Source organism: Nannospalax galili, unplaced genomic scaffold, assembly GCF_000622305.1.
Source record: "Nannospalax galili isolate Female #2095 unplaced genomic scaffold, S.galili_v1.0 scaffold312, whole genome shotgun sequence".
Lineage (NCBI taxonomy): Eukaryota > Metazoa > Chordata > Mammalia > Rodentia > Spalacidae > Nannospalax > Nannospalax galili.
The window spans coordinates 4,162,088-4,184,094 of NW_008335967.1; the positions used below are offsets into that span (position 1 = coordinate 4,162,088).

At 40.1% G+C, this 22,007-nt stretch overlaps 2 protein-coding genes across 4 annotated transcripts in view; one reads left to right on the top strand and one right to left on the bottom strand.

The window, feature by feature from the left end:
• Positions 1–4,232, top strand: part of Efcab10 (EF-hand calcium binding domain 10) — a 9,074-nt gene extending 4,842 nt beyond the window's left edge. Inside the window, exons 2-4 of the mRNA XM_008830738.2 lie at positions 1,396–1,560; positions 1,637–1,724; positions 4,165–4,232. Of these exons, the coding sequence (XP_008828960.1) occupies positions 1,396–1,560; positions 1,637–1,724; positions 4,165–4,201 (290 nt within the window). The 3' untranslated portion in view covers positions 4,202–4,232. The remainder of the gene's footprint in view (positions 1–1,395; positions 1,561–1,636; positions 1,725–4,164) is intronic.
• Positions 4,044–22,007, bottom strand: part of Rint1 (RAD50 interactor 1) — a 28,866-nt gene continuing 10,902 nt past the window's right edge. For 2 of the 3 annotated variants that reach the window (XM_008830737.3, XM_029562339.1), the window contains 12 exons: positions 20,976–21,217; positions 16,990–17,163; positions 16,746–16,895; positions 15,539–15,695; positions 12,222–12,332; positions 11,897–12,122; positions 11,257–11,394; positions 7,887–8,086; positions 6,900–7,114; positions 6,201–6,381; positions 6,009–6,127; positions 4,044–4,537 (listed from right to left, as the gene is read on the bottom strand). In XM_008830737.3, the coding sequence (XP_008828959.1) occupies positions 4,345–4,537; positions 6,009–6,127; positions 6,201–6,381; positions 6,900–7,114; positions 7,887–8,086; positions 11,257–11,394; positions 11,897–12,122; positions 12,222–12,332; positions 15,539–15,695; positions 16,746–16,895; positions 16,990–17,163; positions 20,976–21,217 (2,106 nt within the window). In that variant the 3' untranslated portion in view covers positions 4,044–4,344. Of the gene's footprint in view, positions 4,538–6,008; positions 6,128–6,200; positions 6,382–6,899; positions 7,115–7,886; positions 8,087–11,256; positions 11,395–11,896; positions 12,123–12,221; positions 12,333–15,538; positions 15,696–16,745; positions 16,896–16,989; positions 17,164–20,975; positions 21,218–22,007 lie in introns of those variants that run through there. The other variant, XM_029562340.1, reaches the window with a different exon arrangement.

Below are 22,007 nucleotides of genomic sequence, written 5' to 3' on the forward strand. Positions count from 1 at the left end.
ACATTCACCTCTCTCGGCTTTTTGACTGTGGATACAATGCGACCAGCTGCCTCAAGCTCCTGATGCTGTTAATTCCCTGCCATGATCGGTTTTTAATCTGGAACTGTTTGAAAAAAAGAAAAAAAACAAAACAAAAAAAACCTTTCTCCCTTGTTTTTTCAGAGTATTTTATCACAGCAATAGAAAAGTAGCTAAGAAAACAATGCATGCCTCAAATGTTTATTAATCAAACACAATCTGTATGCTTCTCTTAAAATATACAAGGAAGAAGGGGAAGTTGATGGGTCTATGGTAGATAGTAACAGTTGAAGTCATGATGGGTTCCTTTTCCTTTTCTTTTTTAAATTTTTTATTATTTTTATTTTATGTGTATGAATATATTACCTGTATGTATGTAAGTGCACCTGTGTCTTGCAGTGCCCTCAGAGGTCAGAAGATATTGGATCCTTTGGAACTGAAGTTATGGATGGTTGTTAGCCACCATGTGGGTGCTGGGAATCGAACCCAGGTCCTCTGTAAGAGCAGTCAGTGCTTTTAACCACCGAGCCATCTCTTTAACCCCTTCTTCTTCTTTATATTAAAAAAGAATTAGTGTGTGCACATCCACGTGCATGTCAGGTGTGTGCAGTGTTCACAAAGGCCAGAAGAAGGTGTTGGATCTCCTGGAACTGGAGTTACAGGCAGTTGTGAACTGCCCAGTGTAAGTGCTGGGAATTGAACTCAAGTCCCCTAGAAAAACAGCCAGTGCTCTTAGCTGCTGCTCCATCTCTTCAGCCTGGATATCCTTTTCTTTTATAAATAATTAATTCTCACTAATAACTTTAAAATAATTTTAAAAAGAAAATGTAAGCCTGAATACAGGGATTGAAATAATAAATGCAGTGGTAGTGGTATCTGCCGTCTAAGCAGCTCCAGCTTCTGACTTCCGCTATGGCCATTCTGCATTATTTCCAGAAAGCAGACTGATTAGATTTTTCATTTTAAAAATTGCTTCAATAAAAGAGAGACCATATATTTGAAGTGCTTCTTTTACATTAGAAATGAACATTTATGCTTCCTAATTAGACTACATGTCTCTATTTTTTGTTATCTGTATTTTACCCCCTCCTTTAGCTTTTTTTCATCATGCAGTTCTCTGCCTTTTGGGGGGAGTTTTTTTTTTTTCAATGCCCAGGTTCAATCTCTGGCCCTTTATATTCAGTCATCTGCGGTAGAGTACTTGTATGTGCCATTATTTAATTGTTTTCTACTGAACTATAAGTTTCATGAAAGCAAGGCCTGTATCCCTATTGCCTGGAACAGCACCTTGAACCCGGGCATTTGGCAACTGTTAAATGACTACTTCCATGTGTGGCACATTCTAATTGTATATGAGTCAAAACTATTCTTTTGCAGAAAGACCAAGAGAATATTTAATTTCTCTGTTGGAACGTCTGAGAATTGCCAAATTAACAGGTGTGGCATTTCCTTTGTTTATGGACAACTCTAATATCGTGTCAATGTTTGATATGATGGACTCTGCAGGCAAAGGCACCATAACATTTGTGCAGTACAGAGAAGGTCAGTATCATCTACAAATTGAACAAGGTCACTCCAGAACTTTCTTTAGCTGACAAATTTGTTTTCACTTTTGCAGCCCTAAAAAACTTGGGTCTATGTACTGACAATGAAGTTTTGCTTGATGACGGACATATAATAACCTTGGATAAATTCAGAGATGAAGTGTAAGTTTTTTTGTTTGTTTTTTAAAAATATTATTTTTCATTTATGTGTGTGAGTGTATTGTCTGCATGTAAGTGCACCCCATGTTGTGCAATGCCTGTGGAGGTCAGAAGAAGGCATTGGATCCCCTAGAACTGGAGTTATGGACTGTTGATAGCCACCATGTGGGTGCTGGAACCGAACCTGGGTCCTCTGCAATAGCAGCCAGTTATCTTAACTGCTGAGCCATCTCTCCAGCCCTGTCTTTTTTTTTTTTTTTTTTTTTTTTCTTTTTTTTGACAGGGTCTCCCTGTAACCACAGTTGACCTAGAACTTGCTACATACACCAGGATGTCCTTGATCTCACAGAAATCCACCCGCCTCTGCCTCTTGAGTGCTGAGATTAAAGATGTGCACCACCACAGCTGGCCCATGTAAATTTTTTTTTTTTTTTTTTGGTCTTTTTGAGACAGTGTCTCCCTGTAGCCCCAGCTGTCCTGGAACTCACTATGTAGACCAGGCTGGCCTTGAAATCACAGAGATCCGCCTGCCTCTGCCTCCCAAGTGCTGGGATTAAAGGCATGCACCACCACGCCCAGCTGGCAGCTTCATTCTTTTCCTATTGGGAATCCCCATCAATTCTCAAAGATGAGGAGGCCTAATGGAAAAGCTTGAGCTCCATACAGTAGTTGGAAAATCTCTGTATATTGAGTAGGGCTATCAGGACGGCTCAGTGGGTGAAGGTGCTTGCCATAGAAGCCTTACAACCTGAGTTTGATCCCTGAGGACCCACGTAAAGTGGGAAGGGAGAACTGGTGTCACAAAGTTGTCCTCTGACCTCCACATGCATACTGCAGTGTGTATCACACACACACATACATATCATACACACAAACACACACACAAAATAATAATGAGAAGCCAGGTATGGTGGTCCATACCTGTAATCTCAGCCTTAAGACAGGGTCTTGCTATATAGCCCAGGTTGGCAAAGAACTCATGTTCTGAGCCAGATGTGGTGATGCATGCCTTTGATCCCTGCACTAGGGAGGCAGGAGTATCTGTGAGTTTGAGGCCAGCCTGGTCTACATAGTGAGTTCCAGGCTAGCTGGGGCTATAGGAAAGACCCTGTCTTAAAAAACACAGTGGAGCTGGGTGTGGTGGCACACGCCTTTAGTCCCAACAACTCAGGAGGCTGAGGCAGGCAGATCTCTGTAAGTTTGAGGCCAGCCTGGTCTACATAGTGAGTTCCAGGCCAGCTGGGGCTACAGGGAGACCCTGTCTCAAAAAAACAAACAAACAAAAAACAAAACAGAAAAACAAAAACCACTGTGGGCAGTCATGAAGAACAATACCCCAAGGTTGACCTCTGGCCTCCACAGATGCACATACATGTGCACCCCCTCCAATACACACAGACCTGCACACAAACACACACACACAAAGGGAACTAGGAAATATTTTAAATGGAAGGACATGAAAATCGAACATTAAGAACAATTGTAATGCTGGGAGTGGTAGTGGCTGCCTTTATTCCCAGCACTTGGGAGGCAGAGATAAATGGGATCTCTGTGAAATCATGGCCAACCTGGTCTACACAGTGAGTTCCAGGCCATCTCATAAATTTCATATGGGTTTTTTGGGGGGCCAAGAGTGTTTTGAGATAGATAGTGTCTCAATATGCAGCCCTGATTGGTCTTGAACTCCCTGTGGTCCTCCTCCCTCAGCCTTCAAAGTACTGGAATGACAGGAGTGTGTGTACCACCATTCTCAGCTTACAATGGTTTTTGTTTTATTATTTTGTTTTGAGACAAGGTCTCCCTATGTAGCACTGGCTGTCCTGGAACTCACCATATAGACCAGGCTGGCCTCTAACTCACAGATGTCCACCTGCCTCTGCCTCCCAAGTGCTGGGACTAAAGTTGTGCACCACCATGTCTGTCCAAAGTGTGTTTTCTTATGGAATGATAATGAATTCCCAAATTGGATACAGGAACTTCAGTTACCAACATGCATTCTTTTTTTCTTTTTTAAGGATTTTATTAATTTTATGTGTATGAGTGTATCACCTGCATGTATGTGAGTGCACCCAAGTCGTGCAATGCCACGGAGGTCAGAAGAGGGCTTCGGATTCCCCTGGACTGGAGTTAAGGACGGTTCGTAGCTGTCATGTGGGTGCTGGGAATTGAACTCTGGTCCCCTGCAAAAGCAGTCAGTGCTCTTAACTGCTGAGCCATCTCTACAGCCCCCCAACATGCATTCTTAAGTGATTTTTTTTTTAATTATTGGCTGCATTTGATGATCTACAACAGTTTCCCTTAATTAGCACAGTAAATTGAAAGTTGGTTATAATTTACTATCTTTACTTGCATTTTCTTCAGCAGACATAGTCAACATTTGTATTTGTAATGGAATTACTCTGACTTTTCATAGTTTCTGAGTCTTTTGTTTTCATTTTCATAGGAACAAGAGGACTGAGAAAATATGGTCATCATTTTAGTAACACAATAACTCAAAATAATAAATGACCCTATAAAATTTTCATTTGTCCAGTTTCGTTCATTTCATTCATTCAGAATTTTATCGATCTTCAAATCCAACTGTCTTCCTTTTTGTTAAACAACTGTTTTTCTCAAAGATATATTATTTTCCAGTGTTAGGCCAGTTTGTCCTCAAATTAAGCAGAATTTCAACATCCTGCTGAACCAGTTTGTAAATTCCAACTTCATTTAGGGCCGCTGTGGCAGGGAGCTGCTCAGAAGTTGACTGCAGCACATCTTTCAGGAGCAACGCAGAACCAATGTTCAAATTGAGAATGATACAGGCTTCTTTTACACTGTTTAGGAGAGACAGAAAGAGAAACGGGATGGCCACTATTATATCATCCACATTATAACAATTCCATTTTGAGAAATTGAACAGCTCCTTTCCACTCAAATTTAACTCTCTAAATGTTTTGGACTACATAAAGTATGCAGGGTTCATCACTCATTAGATTATTATAAACAATAATTTCAGGGACTGGAGAGATGGATCAGCAGTTCACAGCACTGGCTGTTCTTGCAGAGGACCTGGTTTCAGTTCTCAGCACCCACATGGCAGCTAAGAACTGTCCTTAACTCCAGTTCCAGGGGACCTGACACTCTCCTCTGGTCTCTGTGGGCACTGTACAACATGGGTGCACTTAAATACATGCATCCCAAACACTCATACACATAAATTTTAAAATGTTTAAAAAAGCATTGCTTTCAATATGTAACCAGTATTTCTACACTATTATTAGTACTCTATTTTATGCTAAAAGACTATTAAATGTAGCTACAATTTTAGGTAGAATTGGGAACTGGGAAAAGAGAGAAGGGATAAAATCAAAGCAGCCAAAAGGAAGAATAGCAAAATAAATTAAAAACAGAACTAGGGTCTAGAGAGGTGACTCAGCAGTTAAGAACACTGGCTGCTCTTGCAGAGTACCTGGGTTCAATTCCCAGCACTCACATTGTGGCTAACAATCATCTGTACAGTTCCAGGGGTCTCAATGCCCTCTTCTGCCCTGAAGCACAGACTATGGAGGTACACTGCTTATTGGCTTGCTCCTCTGGCCTGTGCCCAGTCTAATTTCTTTATTATTTCTTTATTATTATTTTATGTGTATGAGTGTATTGCCTATATGTATGTAAGTGCACCCATGTCGTGCAATGTCCGTGGAGGTCAGAAGAGGACATGGAATTCCTTGAAACTGGAGTTACAGACAGTTGTTAGCCACCATGTGGGTGCTAGGAATTGAACCTGGGTCCTCTTCAAGAGTAGACTGTGCTCTTAACCACTGAGCCATCTCTCTAGCCCTCAACCTGATTTCTTATACAACTCAGAACCACCTGCCCAGGGGTGGAAATGCCCACAGTGGGTTGAGTCCTCTCACATCACTCAATGAAGAAAATGCCTCACAGACATGGCCACAGGCCGATATGATAGAAGCAATTCTCCAATAAAAGTTCCTTTTCCTAAGTGTGTCAAACTATCTAGTACATTCTTCCAGTAATAAGCAAGTATCATTAAATCAAATGCTAGGAAACAAAATAGAACAAATAATTTACATCCAGTTCTGGTCAACATTCTGAGGATATGGATCACATACATTATTTTGGCTTCTCTATTTTGTTTTGAACATACACTACACAACGAATGTTTTTGGATTTAAATTGCTCTTATTGCAACAGACATAGAGGAAACTCTAAAGTTGTTAGAAAGAAGTCAATCTCCTTTAACAATTGAATACATCAATATTAACTGTTAAATATTAAGCTTACTGTTTAAAATAGTTTTCTGGTCTCTTGCAATAGTGAGAAAACAAAGGGAAAAGATTCCGAGTCATATCAAACTGCAATTGGGCTGCTCCTCCTTCATTGAAGTGATTAGCAAGGATTACCTGAAACAAAGAACAATCCATGTAATAGCTGCCTTTATCACCACAGCCCCAAACAGTCCCGATGATGACTTACTTCCTGATAGATGTACATATCCAGCTTCTCTACCAGCATCTGCCAGAAAACCTTGAATAAGGAGAAGCAAAGCTGCTGCTCCAGCTGAAGGAGACGATCTCGTAACGTCAGCAAGAGTGGGCAGGCTGAACTGGACAGGGACATCACTGCCTGTTCAGACTGAGATGGCAAGGAAAGCCACCTAGAGAAACATTAATCCTTACCAGAAGAATTTTCATCACTTGGTGCCCTTCAGGTTTCAATGAATCATTCTAAATTTGGGGAGATGTACTGTCCTGAGGAATTTTGGATTTAAAATGTGATGTCCACAGCCAGGCATGGTGGCGCACACCTGTAGTCCCAGCACTTGGGAGACAGAGGCAGGCAGATCTCTGTGAGTTCAAGGCCAGCCTGGTCTACACAGTGAGTTCCAGGACAGCTGGGGCTACAGGGAGACCCTGTCTCAAAAAGGCCAAAAAAAAAAAAAAAAAAAAAAGTGATGTCCAATATTAAAAGCTCTATCAAAAATAAATATACCAAGCCAGGCATGATGCCACATGCCTTTAATTCCAGCACTCAGAAGGCAGTGGCAGGCAGATCTCTGTGAGTTCAAGGCCAGCTTTTTCTATATATCGAATTCCAGGCTAGGCCAGCTGGGGCTACAGGGAGACCCTGTCTCAAAAAAACTACAAAAAAAAGTGACTTAGGCACAGGACATACCTTTCTTTCTTATACAACTTTGCAGCATCTTTAACTTCTCTAAAAACATGGTCTACTTGGCGAGTCAGCATATCATGCTTTAAACGCTCTAAGAGGTTAATCATGTCATCAAAAACAGAACTCTCCATAGAGGCTAGCTGTCCCAGCTGCAATTTACTGAGGGTATTACTCTCTGCAAACACCTCCAATGCTGCTTGTTGAAGCTGTAGAAAGAACTAAAAGCAAAAATATGTTAGTACATTTATTAACATAATGCTTTGGCATTTTGAAATAGAACTTCTAAATCGTACAGTTCACTTGCTTACAGTGAGCAGTGCAGGGCCCATGAGATGGCTCAGTGGCTAAAACCTCTTGCTGCTAAGCCTGAGAATTTGAATTCAATCCCCAGGGCCCACATGGTGGAAGAAAAGAAATGACTCCAGCATGTTGTCATTGTAAAATGATGACTATTCTGTGGTGGCATATTATTTAGCATATTATTTCCTGTGAATAAAACTGGAAAGGAAAAAGGTTCGTGTACAATCGCTATCCTTGGAAATTTTTCTTTTTTTTTTTCCTTTTTGTTTTTATTTTTGAAACAGTAGCTCATGAAGCCCAGGCTGGCCTGGAATTTACTGTATGGAGTTCACACTGAGCTCCTGATCCTCAGGCATACCTAGCTAAGGTTTTCTTTTTATTCCTTCCTTCCTTCCTTCTTTCTTTCTGTGGTCCTGGGGATCAAATTCAAGACCTTACCCATGGCTGGGCTGCTAGTATGCCTCCACTGAGCTGAACCTCCAGCCCCTTTATGATTGAAGTCATAATCAAATTAGGATTATGTAATTATTTAATACTTGATTGAAAAAAATGTTTAATCATATCTCCTAAATTTTGCATCACTATAATTTTTGTCTAACATGAACTTTTTGGATTGCAACAGACTCAACATTTCAAAGGTTAAAGAAGTTCAAAGTACTAACATATTAATATAAAAGCACATTAACTCACAACATTATCAGCCCAGTCTGCTAGCACTGTTGAGATGTAGTTGACAGCATTAAGAATTGCACAGTATCGAAAGCCAAGGGAAGCTCTGGTCTCTTCTTTCATCACCTGTGTTAATCGTATCCTAAAATCATCTACTAAGTCCTTCTGTAACTCCAGGAACTGCAGCTTCCGGGAAGCTGTGGGGAGATTTTTATACCTGTCTGTAGAGAAAATTAATAAAACATATGAAGGGTTTTGGTACCATCCATGATACCATTTTCCCTAAAGCCTTACTTTACTGCCTTTGAGAAAAATCAATTGGCTATTCAAGTATGGGTCTATTTCACAGGTATACATATTTGTCAAGACTCATACAACAGTATACTTAAGATCAAATTGTATAGATTTCATTTTATAAATCATGCCTCACTAAAAAAAGAAAATTGTATTTTAAAACAATAGTACCTTCAATAAGTAAGCAGCTTTGGTGGGGAGGGGTTGGGAAGGGTTTCCTGTAGCCGAGGCTGGCCTCAAATTTCCTACATGGCAGAGGATAGCTTTGAACACCTGATCTTCCTGCCTCCTACTCCTAAGTACTGGAACTGCAGATGTATGCCCCACACCAAGCTTTTTCTGTTGTTTTATTTTTTTGAGACAGGATCTTACAAAATAGTTCAAAATAGCCTGGAGTTCACCACATATCTCAGGCTGGCCCCAACTCACTACATAACCAAGAATGGCCTTGAACTGCTGCTCCTCCCACCTCCACCTCCAAATGCTGGAATCAGAGATTAAAGGAATACACCACCATGCCTGGCTATTTCTTCTTTGGGTTTTTTGTTTGTCTGTTTTGTGTGTGCATGTGTTTCACAGTTTTCTTACAGTTAAAATATATAATTATGGGCTGGAGAGATGGCTCAGCAGTTAAGAACACTGTTCTTGCAGAAGACCCGGGTTTGATTCCCAGCACCCACATGGCAGCTAACAACTGCCCGTAACTCCAGTCTCAGGGGATCTGACAGCCTCTTCTGTGCTCTGCGGGCATTGCGCGACAGGGGTGCACTTACCTACATGCAGGCAATACACAAATACACATAAAATAAAAATAATAAATTTTTTTTAAAAAGTCTAAGAAATGAACTGCCAGAAGAAGATGAAGGCAGAGAGGGCCAAGGATGGTGACAATGGGACCTACTGGCATCTGTGCAGATGCCAACCAGTGCCAGAGGATAACCCTGCATGAGAAGAATTCCTATTACTACTCCAATTCTTAAATTACTTGATTATTTTACTCTTCTACAATTCTTTATAAACCACTGTCAAGAAAATAATTATTAAAGTTAATTCTTTGAGAATTATTGGACGGGGCATGGTGGTGTGCACCTATGGTCCTAGCTACTTGGGAGACTAAGGCAGAAAGATTATTTGAGCCCAGGTCCTCAAGCAAGTCAGCATGGCATTATAGTAAGACCCTGTCTCAAAAAATGATGATGAAATAAAATCTAAAGACATGTAAAAAGCCGAGTAGCAAAAGAGTTAGTAACTAATTATTTGTTTTTATGTAAAAATTCAAGATTTTTTCCCTTCATGTATACCAATGTTTAAGTCTTAAGTTATTAAAAAGCCAAAGTTGACTATTGTCCTAGATTTTTATTTTGTTTTTTAATATTTTACTTATTTTTATTTTACATGTATGAGTATATTGCCTGCATGTATGTGAGTGCACCCATGTCTTGCAACGCCCATGGAGGTCAGAAGAGGGTGTCAGAGTCCCTGGAACTGGAGTTATGTATGGTTGTTAGCTGCCATGTGGGTGCTGGGAATCAAACTTGAATCCTCTGCAAGAACAATCAGTGTTCTTAACCACTGAGCTATCTCTCCAGCCCCCTAGATTTTTATTAAGGCATAAACAATATGAAGCTATTATAAAGCTATTATAACCACTGCATAATATTAATTTTTTTAAGCACTAAATAACCAGGACTATGTGAAAACTTACTACTTTTTAAAAAAATATTTCATTTAGCCAGGTGTGGTGGCGCACGCCTTTAATCCCAGCACCTGGGAGACAGAGGCAGCCAGATATCTGAGTTTGAGGCCAGTCTGGTCTACACAGAGAGTTCCAGGCCAGCTGGAGCTACAAGGAGACCCTGTCTTAAAAAGACCAAAAAAAAATTTTTATTATTTTTATTTTATGTGTATGAGTACATTGCCTGCACATATGTAAATGCACCTGTGTCATGCAGTGCCTGAGGAGGTCAGAAGGTATTAGATTCCCTGCAACTGGAGTTACAGACAGTTGTTAGCCACCATGTGGAACCAGGATCCTCTGCAAGAACAGCCAGTGCTCTCTTAACCATTGAGCCATCTCTCTAGCCCCAAAAACTTAGTACTTTTGAAGATTTATTTATATTTATGTGTATTTATGAGTGTTTTGCCTGCATATGGGTATTTGTACCGTGTGCTTGCTTTCTGGAGGCCAGAAGAGGGTGTCAGTTTCCTTGGAACTGGAATCACAGAAAGTTGTGAAACATAACCTGGGTGCTAAGAACTGAATATATGGGTCCTCTGCAAGAGCAGCCAGTACTCTTAATCACTGAGCCAGCTCTCCAGCCCCCAAACTTACTACTTTTAGTTTTGTTGTTTGCTTAGCTTTATTTTTTTGTTGAAAAACAGTCTCATGTAGACCAGTATGGCCTCAAATTAGCTGTGTAGCCGAGACTGGCCTTGAACTCCTGATTCTCCTGCCTCTACCTCCCAAGTACTGGGATTACAAGTATGTGCCACCACACCCAGGTTAAAAACTTAATACTTTTTTTTTTTGTCTTTTAAGACAGGGTCTCACTATAGCTCCAGATGGCCTGGAACTCACTATGTAGACCAGGCTAGCCTTAAACACACAGAGTCCACCTACCTCTGCCTCCCAAGTACATAGTTTTAAACCAAAGTCTTATCTTTGCTTTTGTTTTGTTTTGTTTTTTGAGATAGGGTCTCCCTGTATCCCTAGCTGGCCTGGAACTCATTATATAGACCAGGACAGTCTCAATCTCACAGAGATCCACCTGCCTCTGCCTCCTGAGTGCTGGGATAAAAGTTATATGCCACCACACCTGGCTCAAAGTCATATCTTAAAAGACTAATACTTGGGGCTGGAGAAATGGCTCACTGGTTAAGAGCACTGACTGCTCTTGCAGAGGACCCGGGTTCAATTCCCAGCACCCACATGGCAGCTACAAACCGTCCTTAACGCCACTTCCAGGGGAATCCGAAGCCCTCTTCTGACCTCCGAGGCATTGCATGACAGGGGTGCACTCACATACATGTAGGCAATATACTCATACAAATAAAATAAAAATAACAAAACATTTTTTTAAAAAAAGCTAATACTTACCAGTTATAACCAAAAGGAGAGTCATAAAAGTTTCTGCACAGTCTGGAACCTTCATTTCATCCACATCAGTGATGTCTTTATATTGGGATACCCAGGCAGCTTCTGATGAAAGCATTGAGTCCATTTTTTGAAGAGCAACTGATATGAAGAAAAAAGGGTTATGTCAAGTAGTTATAATCATTCCTAAATTCTCAACTTATGCTTTTTTTAGGAATGATGATTTTTCTATACAAAATAAATCTGTAATCTCCCATGTTGTACTATACTTAAAATGCTATATTTTAGAGTTAAATAAGATACCCTATTCCCCTTCCTCTCAAATGTTCAGAACAGCTACGCTAATTAGATGCAGTATATCGACAGAGATTTGACCAAAAGTAGAAATATACATGGTAAAATGTACAAAACAGCAATACACTCTAATGGCTTCAATATTCCCTTCTAGAAACTACATGTTGAAAGTACTTCCAGGAAAACCTTAAGTTTCCTGAAAAGAAAATAAGATTGTCTTTGGAGATAATGCAGTAAACTCTGACCGAAAAAAAAAAAAATTAGATGCTATAGTTTCCAGAGCTGGAAGAGAAAAAGCACCAAAAATATACAGATAAAAACAGGCACCTATGGCTACATGAGCACTTACACTTTCTCTCCACAGTCAACCATCTCTGAAAGCAGGTTTCTTCTGATAGAATGTGCATACAGCTAGCAAAAGTGCCAGGATAGCTATGGACACTATGCAGCTCTCTTTCAAACAACAACACCTCATCCACCAAATGACAGAAGAGATTATCATCATAGAGCAGACAAGGAATATCGGAAGCCAGCTTCTCAAGAACGAGCATCATAAGGCCCCGAGAAAATTCAAGCTACAAGAAAGAAATAAAGATGAGGGGCATGAATAACAAGCTCTTCAGGCACACTAACAGCACTAATAAAGCTGAAATGCTTAGGATGCAGTCTCTTACCCTTGCATTCACCACAGAGCCTACTTTATCTAATATTGGCTGAATCTTCTCATCCAGAAATTGAGTATGGTTTCCAATCCACATAAGTATCTGAGCCAAGTACCACTCCGGCTGAGGAGGAAGGTAAAATGGTTTCAATTCTTTAGTTATTCTTTAGTCACACAAAGTTACAATGAAAAACATTTAATTATAAACACACTTATAAAACTTAGGAGAAAATTCCTATAAGAGCATAATTTCTATCCTGAACTTCACACTCATGAAAGACTCCATAATCAAATGTATCTCAATAAACTCCCAACAAATTCCAATAATTTGACTTAAATCAGTTAACTCATAATTGCCATATTGAGGTCATGGTGTATCTTGGTAGTAAACCATTTGCCTAGTTGTAAAATCCCTTGGTTTATATCACAGAAAGAGGAGGAGGTAGAGGATGACAACAATAACGAAGAAAAGAAAAAATCCTATATAATTAAAAACTAACACTCTGTATAGCATCCACAAAGTTCTGGACTTCAGGGAAAAACAAAAACAAAAGAAAACAAAACAAAAAAGCTGGGCCAGCAAGATGGCTCAGCAGGTAAACATGCTACCATCAAGCCTAACAACTGGAGTTAACTTCTGGGATCCACATGGTGGAAAGAGAAGGGTAACTCCCAAAAGTTGTTCTTGGACCTCCACAAACACTGCAGTTGGACAAATACATGTGCACACACACACACACACACACACACGCACACAGATTTTTTTTTTAAAGCCCTCTAAACCTAGCACTTTTGTACTCTTTGTAAAATGATAAGATATTACAAAGAATTTAAGTCTTTGAAATTGTTTTTTGAAATGACATTCCAAAACAAAAACAAAACCTTTTTAAAGATAGGGTCTCATGTAGCCCAGGCTGGCCTCCAACTCTCTATGTTACTAAAGATGACCTTGAACTTCTGATCTTCCTGCTACCACCTCTTTAGTGCTGGGATTACAAATGTGCACACCTCTCTTGTTTTATGTGGTTTCGCTAGATATTGAACCTAGCGCTTTGTGCATGTTCGGCAAGCATTCTACCAATTGAGCTACACTCCAAAATAATTTTTTAAATGTGATTTTTCTTCTGCCTTCGCTTCGAAAAATAAATTAAGGGGAAGAAATTTGGCTGGTCTACATTACAAAATACAACCAAGCCTCATTATTTTTATTTTATGTGTTTGAGAGTTTTGCCTGTATGTAGGTGCACCTATGTTGTACAATGCCTGCAGAGGTCAGAAGAGGGTGTTGGATCCCCTGGAACTGGAATTACAGATGGTTGTTAGCTGCCATGTAGGTGCTGGGAACCAAACCAGGTCCTCTGTAAGAGCAGCCAGTGCTTTTAATCTCTGAGCCATCTCTCCAGCCCCCACATCCAAGCCTTAAAATGGGTGTAATTATCAAAAGGAAATGTAGGCATAAAGCATTTTTTGTTTTGCTTTTTTCTTGAAACAGGGTCTCCCTGTAGCCACAGCTGGCCTGGAACTTACTGTGTAGAGCAGGCTGGCCTTGACCTCACAGAGATCCACCTTCCTCTGCCTCCCAAGTGCTGGGATTAAAGGCACATGCCACCATGCCCAGCATAAAGCATTTTAAATCTTTTTTTTTTAAAAAAAATGTGTATGAGTGTTTTGCCTGTATATAGATATGTAAGATGTAGGTATGCTAACTTCATGCAATCCCTGTGGAGACCAGAAGAGGGCATCAGATCCCACTGAACTGGAGTTAGGGACAGTTGTTAGCCATGTGGGTGCTGGGAACCAATCCTGGGTCCTCTGCAAGAGCAGCCAGTGCTCTTAACCAATGAGCCATCTCTCCAGCCCCTTAAATCTTTTATTACATTTTAATTTTCTCTCTGTGTGTATATGCTTGTATGTATGTTATGTGTGGGTGTACAGGTGTGATGGTGCACAGGTGGGGGTTAGAAGGCAACCTTCAGGAATCAGTTCTCTCCTTCCACCATGTGAGCATCACAGATCAAACTCAGATTGTCAGGATGGGAGGAATGTGCCTTCATCCACTAGAAACATCTCACCAGTCCCACATAAAGTATTTTAAATTGTCTTTAGAGAGGATTCTTCAAGCATTTCAAGTCTTATGATTCAAAAACATATACTAGGCAGGGAATGTAACTCAGTGTGCAAGGCCCTGGATTCAAGCCCCAGTACTGAAAGAAAAAAGGAAAAACCAAAACTTCTAAATGGCAAATCCTTATTGTATGCCAAATGTTGGGAATATAAACAAGGGAAGTCTCTAATCTCAAGGGCTGCTCATTTTAGGTTAGGTACCAAAGTACTAAATTCATTGGGATCATACTTTTAAAGGAGTCAACATGACTCAAATTTTCTTATACCAAATTACAATACTATCTCTCTATAATGTTAGGGTTATCATTTGTTTATCTTGCTATTTAGCACTAAGTGGCTCTGCTTGCTCTTTCTTCCACCAACACTCCACCACAAAGGAGGCCCATAAAGTACCAACAGAAACTTATTGCCACTAAGTTCATTTATATATGTATAATGTCTGGTGTGATCTGGTACTTAATAACTTAATTCGGGGTTCTTATTGAACCCCTGCTACATGTACGGCATTGGCTGCAGCAAATGTCAAGGATAAACAGCCTTAATATCCTTTTCATTTTTAACATGCCCACCTCCTAGTAATTTCCCAGATTATATTTAAAGGAAAATCTTAACAGGATACACTGATATGGCTCTTCAGTTAAAATATTGGTAACAATTTGCTGAAAATCACATCACTTAATCCCATAATCTCTCTTACATAGCTATGAATCATTTTAGCACTACCACCTCTATTTAAGAGGTACTGCTCCATCTTTCAGAATTTACTTCTCTTTGTGATATATTTATAAACCTGAAGGAGTAGTTTGTAAGGTGAGACCCACATTGTAAAATCTGCCATAGCAAATGCTGAAGCACACCCAAAGGAAAACTTGAGAACTGGTCAGATGATGTACCAATGAGCATGCTGACTCTGACGATGTGTCAACACAAGTCCCCAGTGACGTATACAAAGGGAATGGTGAAGCAGGAATTTAGCTCTTTATCGGAAAAACAGAAACGTGAATAAAGGCAGATTTTTAACTTGACCAAGTAAAAGTCTAGACATTTAACATTCACCACTAATAAAAAGTCAGGGCAAACTTGGCATAGTGGTACATGCCTATAATCCCTGTTAATCCCAGCACTCAGGAGGCAGGATTTGGGATTCTTTCTTAGAACTCGTCTCAAAATAATGAAAGGACAAGCAGAAGCATTGGCAAAGCACACCTTGCTTAAAACATTGGTCTGCCGGTTGCCTCTGAAGTGGTACCTGAATCTCTTCTGAAGAGGGGTCAGCATAATCTGGATGGGCAGGATGACTGAAGGGGATGCAGGAAGAGAATATTTTTCTGGGAGCTGTTTTGGCTCAGTAAGTAATTCATCTCTGACATAGTCAAGTCAAGGAAAATGTCAACAGTGTATTTATAAACACAGACGTACATGCACACAGTAAATTTTTCCAATAAATGTATCAATACTTAGCAAAAGGTATAATACAGAAATGAGAAATTGAACTTTACATTGAATTGAAATTCACTAAAACATGTTTTTAGAATTAATCAGCAGAGGCTGGAGAGATGATTCAGGGGTTAAGAACACACACTGTCCTTCCAGACAACCCAAGTTCAGTTCCCAGCACCCTTTTTGGGTGGCCAGTAACTCCAGCTCCAGGAGATTGGACATCTTCTAGCCTCTATGACTACTCACACATATGTGGCATACAGACAGATAAACATACGCTTGATTATTTTTATCATTTAAAAAAAAAAAAAGAAGAAGCCGGGTATGGTGGCACATGCCTGTAGTCCCAGCACTTGGGAGGGAGAGGCAGGCAGATCTCTGTGAGTTCAAAGCCAGCCTGGTCTACATAGTGAGTTCCAGGACAGCTGGGGCTACAGGGATACCCTGCTTCAAAAAAAAAAAAAGAGAAAAAGAAAGAAAGAATCCAGGACTAAAGAGATGGCTCAGTGGTTAAGGGCATCAGCTGCTCTTGCAGAGGACCCAGTTTGGTTCCCAACAGGCATTTATCAAATCCAATACAGGACTTGAAATTGGCTTCTTGGTCACTTTGAAAATATTTTTCCCCCAGTATTGGATATTGAACCCAATGTTTTGTTCACATTAGAAAACTCTACCACTCTATCCCTAGCCTAAGATGTTTACTCTAGAGCTACAAAGCTACTCTAGGAAGAACAGGTTTTCCACTCCAACAAACACATAAGGTTTGGGGCTGGAGAGATGGCTCAGTAGTTAAGAGCAGATACCACTCTTGCAAAGGACCCACCAAGTTCAGTTCCCAGAATCCACATCAGGGGGCTTACAACCTCCTGTAACTCCAGGGGATCCCTCTTCTGACCTCCCTGGGAAACTGCTCTGATGTGCAGATACCCACACACAGACTCATATATACATAATTTAAAATGATAAAAGATACGAGGTTTGTAGTTTCAGCAGCTGACAAAACAGTGTCTCCAGGTTACTGTATATCTCAGGGGCACTGGCCGGCCGGCTTATACCAACAGTTTGGGACTGGGGAGATGTGATGAATGGCCAATGAAGCTGTGCTAAAATTTCCTCAAAATCACTGTAACAGAAAAGAAAGTATTTCACATGATGTTATTACGTCACCAAATATCTACCAGAAAGAAATTACCATGAAATATGGCTAAATTCCCTGCCTGGTAAGCTTGTCCTTGAGAATTTTATGCCAGAATTTAACTGTGGCTCTCATGAAAGCAAGAAGATGAGTGCAGGATGATTCCTGAAGCTTGATGTCAAGTTCTGTCATAGCCACCAGGATAGAGGCTGCCTCTGGCACATTGTTGGTCATCAGGTATTGCTGAATGTTATCACTGCAGAATAAAAGATCAAAACAAAGCAAATGTTAATGACAGTTTCTTTGTAATGAGTGAATGTGTGTCAATGTTATATGTCTTCTTCAGTCACACTCCACCTAATTTTTGAGACAGGGTCTTTGCATTGAATCTAGAACTCACCAATTCAGCTAGACTGACTGGCCTGCCAACTCTGGGGACCCACTGTCTGCCTCCCTAGAGCCTAGCTTTTTTTTTGTTTTTTTTTTTTTTTTTTTTGGCCTTTTTAAGACAGGATCTCCCTGTAGCCCCAGCTGTCCTGGAATTCACTATGTAGACTAGGCTGGCCTTGAACTCACAGAGATCTGCCTGCCTCTGCTGGGGCTAAAGGTGTGTACCACCATGCCCAGCTTCAGAGCCCAGCTTTTTAACACGGTTGCTGGGGATTGAACTCAGATCCTCATGTTTGCATAGCAAGCACTTAACCGACTGAGCCATCCCCTAAGCTCCATTTTGGAATAATTTTAAACTTAGAAAAACTTTCTCCCTCATGTTTGACATAAAATTACATCTAAGGAAGAATGGCACATGACCTCAACCTCACTATTTTATGTGACACCCACATCCTAGGAGCCAAGAGTTAGTCAGCAGCAGCCTATGTTCAGGATGTTTTCTTCCACCTGTCTGTTCCCACGCCTTCTGAGAGAACAGATTTGTCACAATCCCTCAGGCATCATCTGTTTTTGCCAGGACTTCTTTTCTAGAAATCTTAGTCCATGGAATAATGTAGTTAACATCTGGTACATTTTTTTTTTAATTAAAAAAAATGTTTATTTTTTAGAAGCATTTCATTACAGCTTTAACATACTCAATAACAATTTCCAGAGCAAAGATACATCTCTTTTAAAAGTGGCTATAAAATTTTTAGGTTCACAGTTGAAGTAATACAGTTATACAATATTGAACTCAGTATAAACCCTGTAAGACATAAAATTGAATGAGTTTGTAACCTTTAAAAAAGATCTCTGTTTCATTTTAAAAGATACTATTTCTTACAGAAAGACTCACTGTTTTTGCTAATAACACTTAGATGTTGGTGCATACGTCTCTAATCTGTATGTATTTGATTATTACTAGTCATGGTCGGTTGCACTTGGATCCTTGGCACCTGTGTGTGGATATAAAGTCATCGGGTAGATTTCAATGGCAATATTTATCACCTCTACTTATTAACATGATGTAAATTTTTATGCTTCCTCCTCAAATATAACTCATTTTTTAAATTTGTTGATTTTTTTTGTGCATATATCACACAGAATATCCCAAACAATCTTAGTCATCTATATACCCACTTCCCAGATGGCACCCTCCCATAGCCCCACCACCACCACTAGAGCCCTTATACTTGTCATTCCTGCTACTGTCTGCTGTGTTGTCAGCACTCCCAGCCACATCATCATGTAGCCACAGGAAGCCCCAGTACTTGTCCATCCGGTGAATCTAGTCAGCCTATCTAGAGGTCTTTGTTTTAGGAAGGTCAGCTGTTCCTCATCTAGCAGCAATCAGTTGTCAATATTCCTTTAGATAAGATTGGGGTCTGCTGTTTATTTTCCCATCCTATCTGGCATTGTTGCTTCCTATATAGCCTTTAGTATGCACATGGACTCTTAAGAAATTATATTGGCCCCTTTAATCTTTGGTTATACTTTCCTTTTGGGTGTTTAAGGCCAAACAGTTGGCCCAGATAAACCAATTTATTTTCACTCTTAAGGTCATTTGAGGATCTGTTCCTCAGGGGTCACATGGGCTTGGGAGGAGCCCCTGGCTCCTTTCTTTTACCAGTTCCGTCTTCATGAAGATAAGTCAAAGGTCCTGCTCGACCATAGCTGGCTTCACTTGGAAGCATGGAGGAAATGTTTCCTCTGTGTTGATCCGCCTCTTTGTAGACTAGACACTGGTTCAAGTCCATCTCATGGGGTCTCCACGGCCTCCTTGATCAAGAGGACAGGTGACTCACCACAGTTACAGGAGTGGGGGAGGGGGAAGGAGGCTGAGTTTAAAATAAAAGCCATTAAAAGGAAATGAAAAGATGAGGAAAGTTTCAAAAGCTAAAAAAAGCGATAAGAAGTTATCACAGGGGCTGGAGAGATGTCTCAGCGGTTAAGAACACTGGTTGTTCTTGCAGAAGACCCGGGTTCAAATCCCAGCACCCACATAGCAGCTAACAACCATCCATAACACCAGTCCCAGGGGATCCGACAGCCTCTTCTGACCTTCACAAGCACTGCACACACGACATGGGTGCACTTACCTACATGCAGGCATAACACACACACACACACACACACACATAAAATTTTAAAAATAGATAAAATTAAAAAATAAATAAACAGAAAGAAGTTATCACAAAAGACCTAAGGGGAAGAATACATTGATGAGAGAAAGAAAAGACTGCCCATGTAGTACTCATTATAAATTTGATTCTTACTCTTGGGGCTGGAGAGATGGCTCAGCAGTTAAGAGTACTGACTACTCTTGAAGAGGACCTGGGTTCGATTCCCAGCACCCACATGGGCTATGACCCGTCCTTAACTCCAGTTCCAGGACTCTGAAGCCCTCTTCTGACCTCTGCAGCATTGCATGACACGGTTGCACTCACATACATGCAAGCAATACACTCATACACATAAAAATAATTTTTTTAAAAAAAGTGCAATTTGAAAAGACTGGGGGACCATACCAGAAAGCAGAATAATCTCCTCACTTAGGTAGAAATGTTATTCTGACTTGTTGAAAGGCAAGACCAGATGTTATCAACCACCAATGATATACTCAATTCAAAAGAATTTTATTTCTCTTTGTTCCCTATTCACAGGTAGTACAACTCTGATATTCATTAAAGAATAATGTGCAGAGCTTTTTATTGTTGTTGTTGTTGTTTTAATGTTTGAGACAAAGTTTGGTCATAAGCTGATTTTGAACTTGCCATCTCCTGCCTTGGAGTGTTGAGATATTACAGGTGTGAACCATCACACTTGGCTTACTATGAAGTTCTTTTTATTTGTTGTTTTTTTAATTTTAAAAATTTTATGTATATGGGTGTTTTGCTTGCATGTATATAAGTGCACCCATGTCATGCAATGCCTGTGGAAGACAGAAGAGGGCTTTGATCCTCAGAACTGGAGTTATAGTTATTAGTGGTCATGTGAGTGCTAGAAACTAAACCCAGGTCCTCTTCAAGAGCAGCCAATGCTCTTAACTGCTGGGCCATCTCTTCAGTCCCCGTGGTTGTTTCTGAGATCAATTGCACTACATAGCCTGGAGCTGTCCTAGAACTTGCTATGTAGACCAAGCTGATCTCAAATTTGCAGCAAGTCTCCTGCGTCAGCCTCCCAGGTGCTAGGATTACAAGTGGTGCACCACCACACCCAGCTTTGGTGGGTTTGCAGTTCTTACTAGATAATTCTCATTGAAAGAAATTCAAATTCTAGGTGAAACAACTCAGTTCAATAAATGACAATCTCTAAATATTAAACAGGAATATCAATTATCACATAAATAAGAGTTTGGCATTATCAACAGTAGTTTTTCCCATGTGTTCAAAACATAACTATAAGGCTTAAATTTTTAACTTAGATTACTTTCTTTCAAGTGCAAATTAAGCTCTCTGAAAAGTTTATGTTCATTCACAATAAAAAGAATGATTATCATAATGTTATTTTCATAACAACTGGTAAAATTACATTATTATAATCTTTAATTAACTCAATTATTTAATAGCATACACGTACTCTGTAAGACAGAGCCTCAAAGGAAAATAATAATTATGAGAACAAAGAGGCTGCTTTTACCTTAGCTCTTCAATCTGTGAAATCCATTTAAGGTACGTGAGATGCCGCTCAGTCTCCTCAATCTGGCTGATCATGGCCCCAAGATCATCCATCCAGGGCTGGGCAGTTAGCAAATGGCTGTTAATGGAGCTGAAGAGATGTGTTTCCTGTTCCAGAAACTGATTAAGAATTTGCTTTGATTCTTCTGCATTTTTTAAAGCATTTTGAATTCTTTTAGGGATTTCTGATGAAACTGTAAGTACCTAATACCAAAAATAAAGAACATTAGGAATTTTATAACCTTTTTAACTAGTTTAGTAATTTATAAATACAGGTTTGTTCTAATAAAACTGAAAACTGTCCATTAAAAACCAGGCTGGGCATGGTGGCATATACCTTTATTCCTAGCACTTGGGAGGCAGAAGCAGAGGCAGGTGGATTTCTGTGAGTTTGAGGTCAACCTGGTCTACAGAGTGAATTCCAGACAAGTCAGCTAGGACTATATCCTGCCTCAAAAAAACAAAACAAAACAAAAAAAAAAAAAAAAAAAAAAAAAAAAAAAAAAAAACCTACGCAAAAAAACCCCTTCAAATGAAAGGTTTAGTCAGGTATGGTGGCACACACCTTACCTGTAGTGCTAGCACTTCAGAGGTAGAAGCAGAGAATCAGGAGTTCGAGGTTAGCTTTGGCTACATAGTGAGGTCAAGGCCAGTCTGGGCTACATAAGACTCTGTCTCAAAAAGAACAGTACAAGAGCTGGGGTGATAGCTCTGTAGGTAAAATGCTTGCCATGCATGCATGAGGACTGAATTTGGATCCCCAGCACCCATGTAAAAACCAGGCACAGTAGCAGCACAGAGACTGTAGATCCTGGAGCTCACTGGCCAGTCAGTCTAGCTGAATCAGTGAGCTCCAAGTTCAGTGAAAGATCCTGTCTCAGAAAAGGTGGAGTGATAAAAGCAAACACACAACATTGACTTCTGGCCCATGCATGTGCACACTCATACACACACACACACACACACACACAAACACACACACACACACACACAC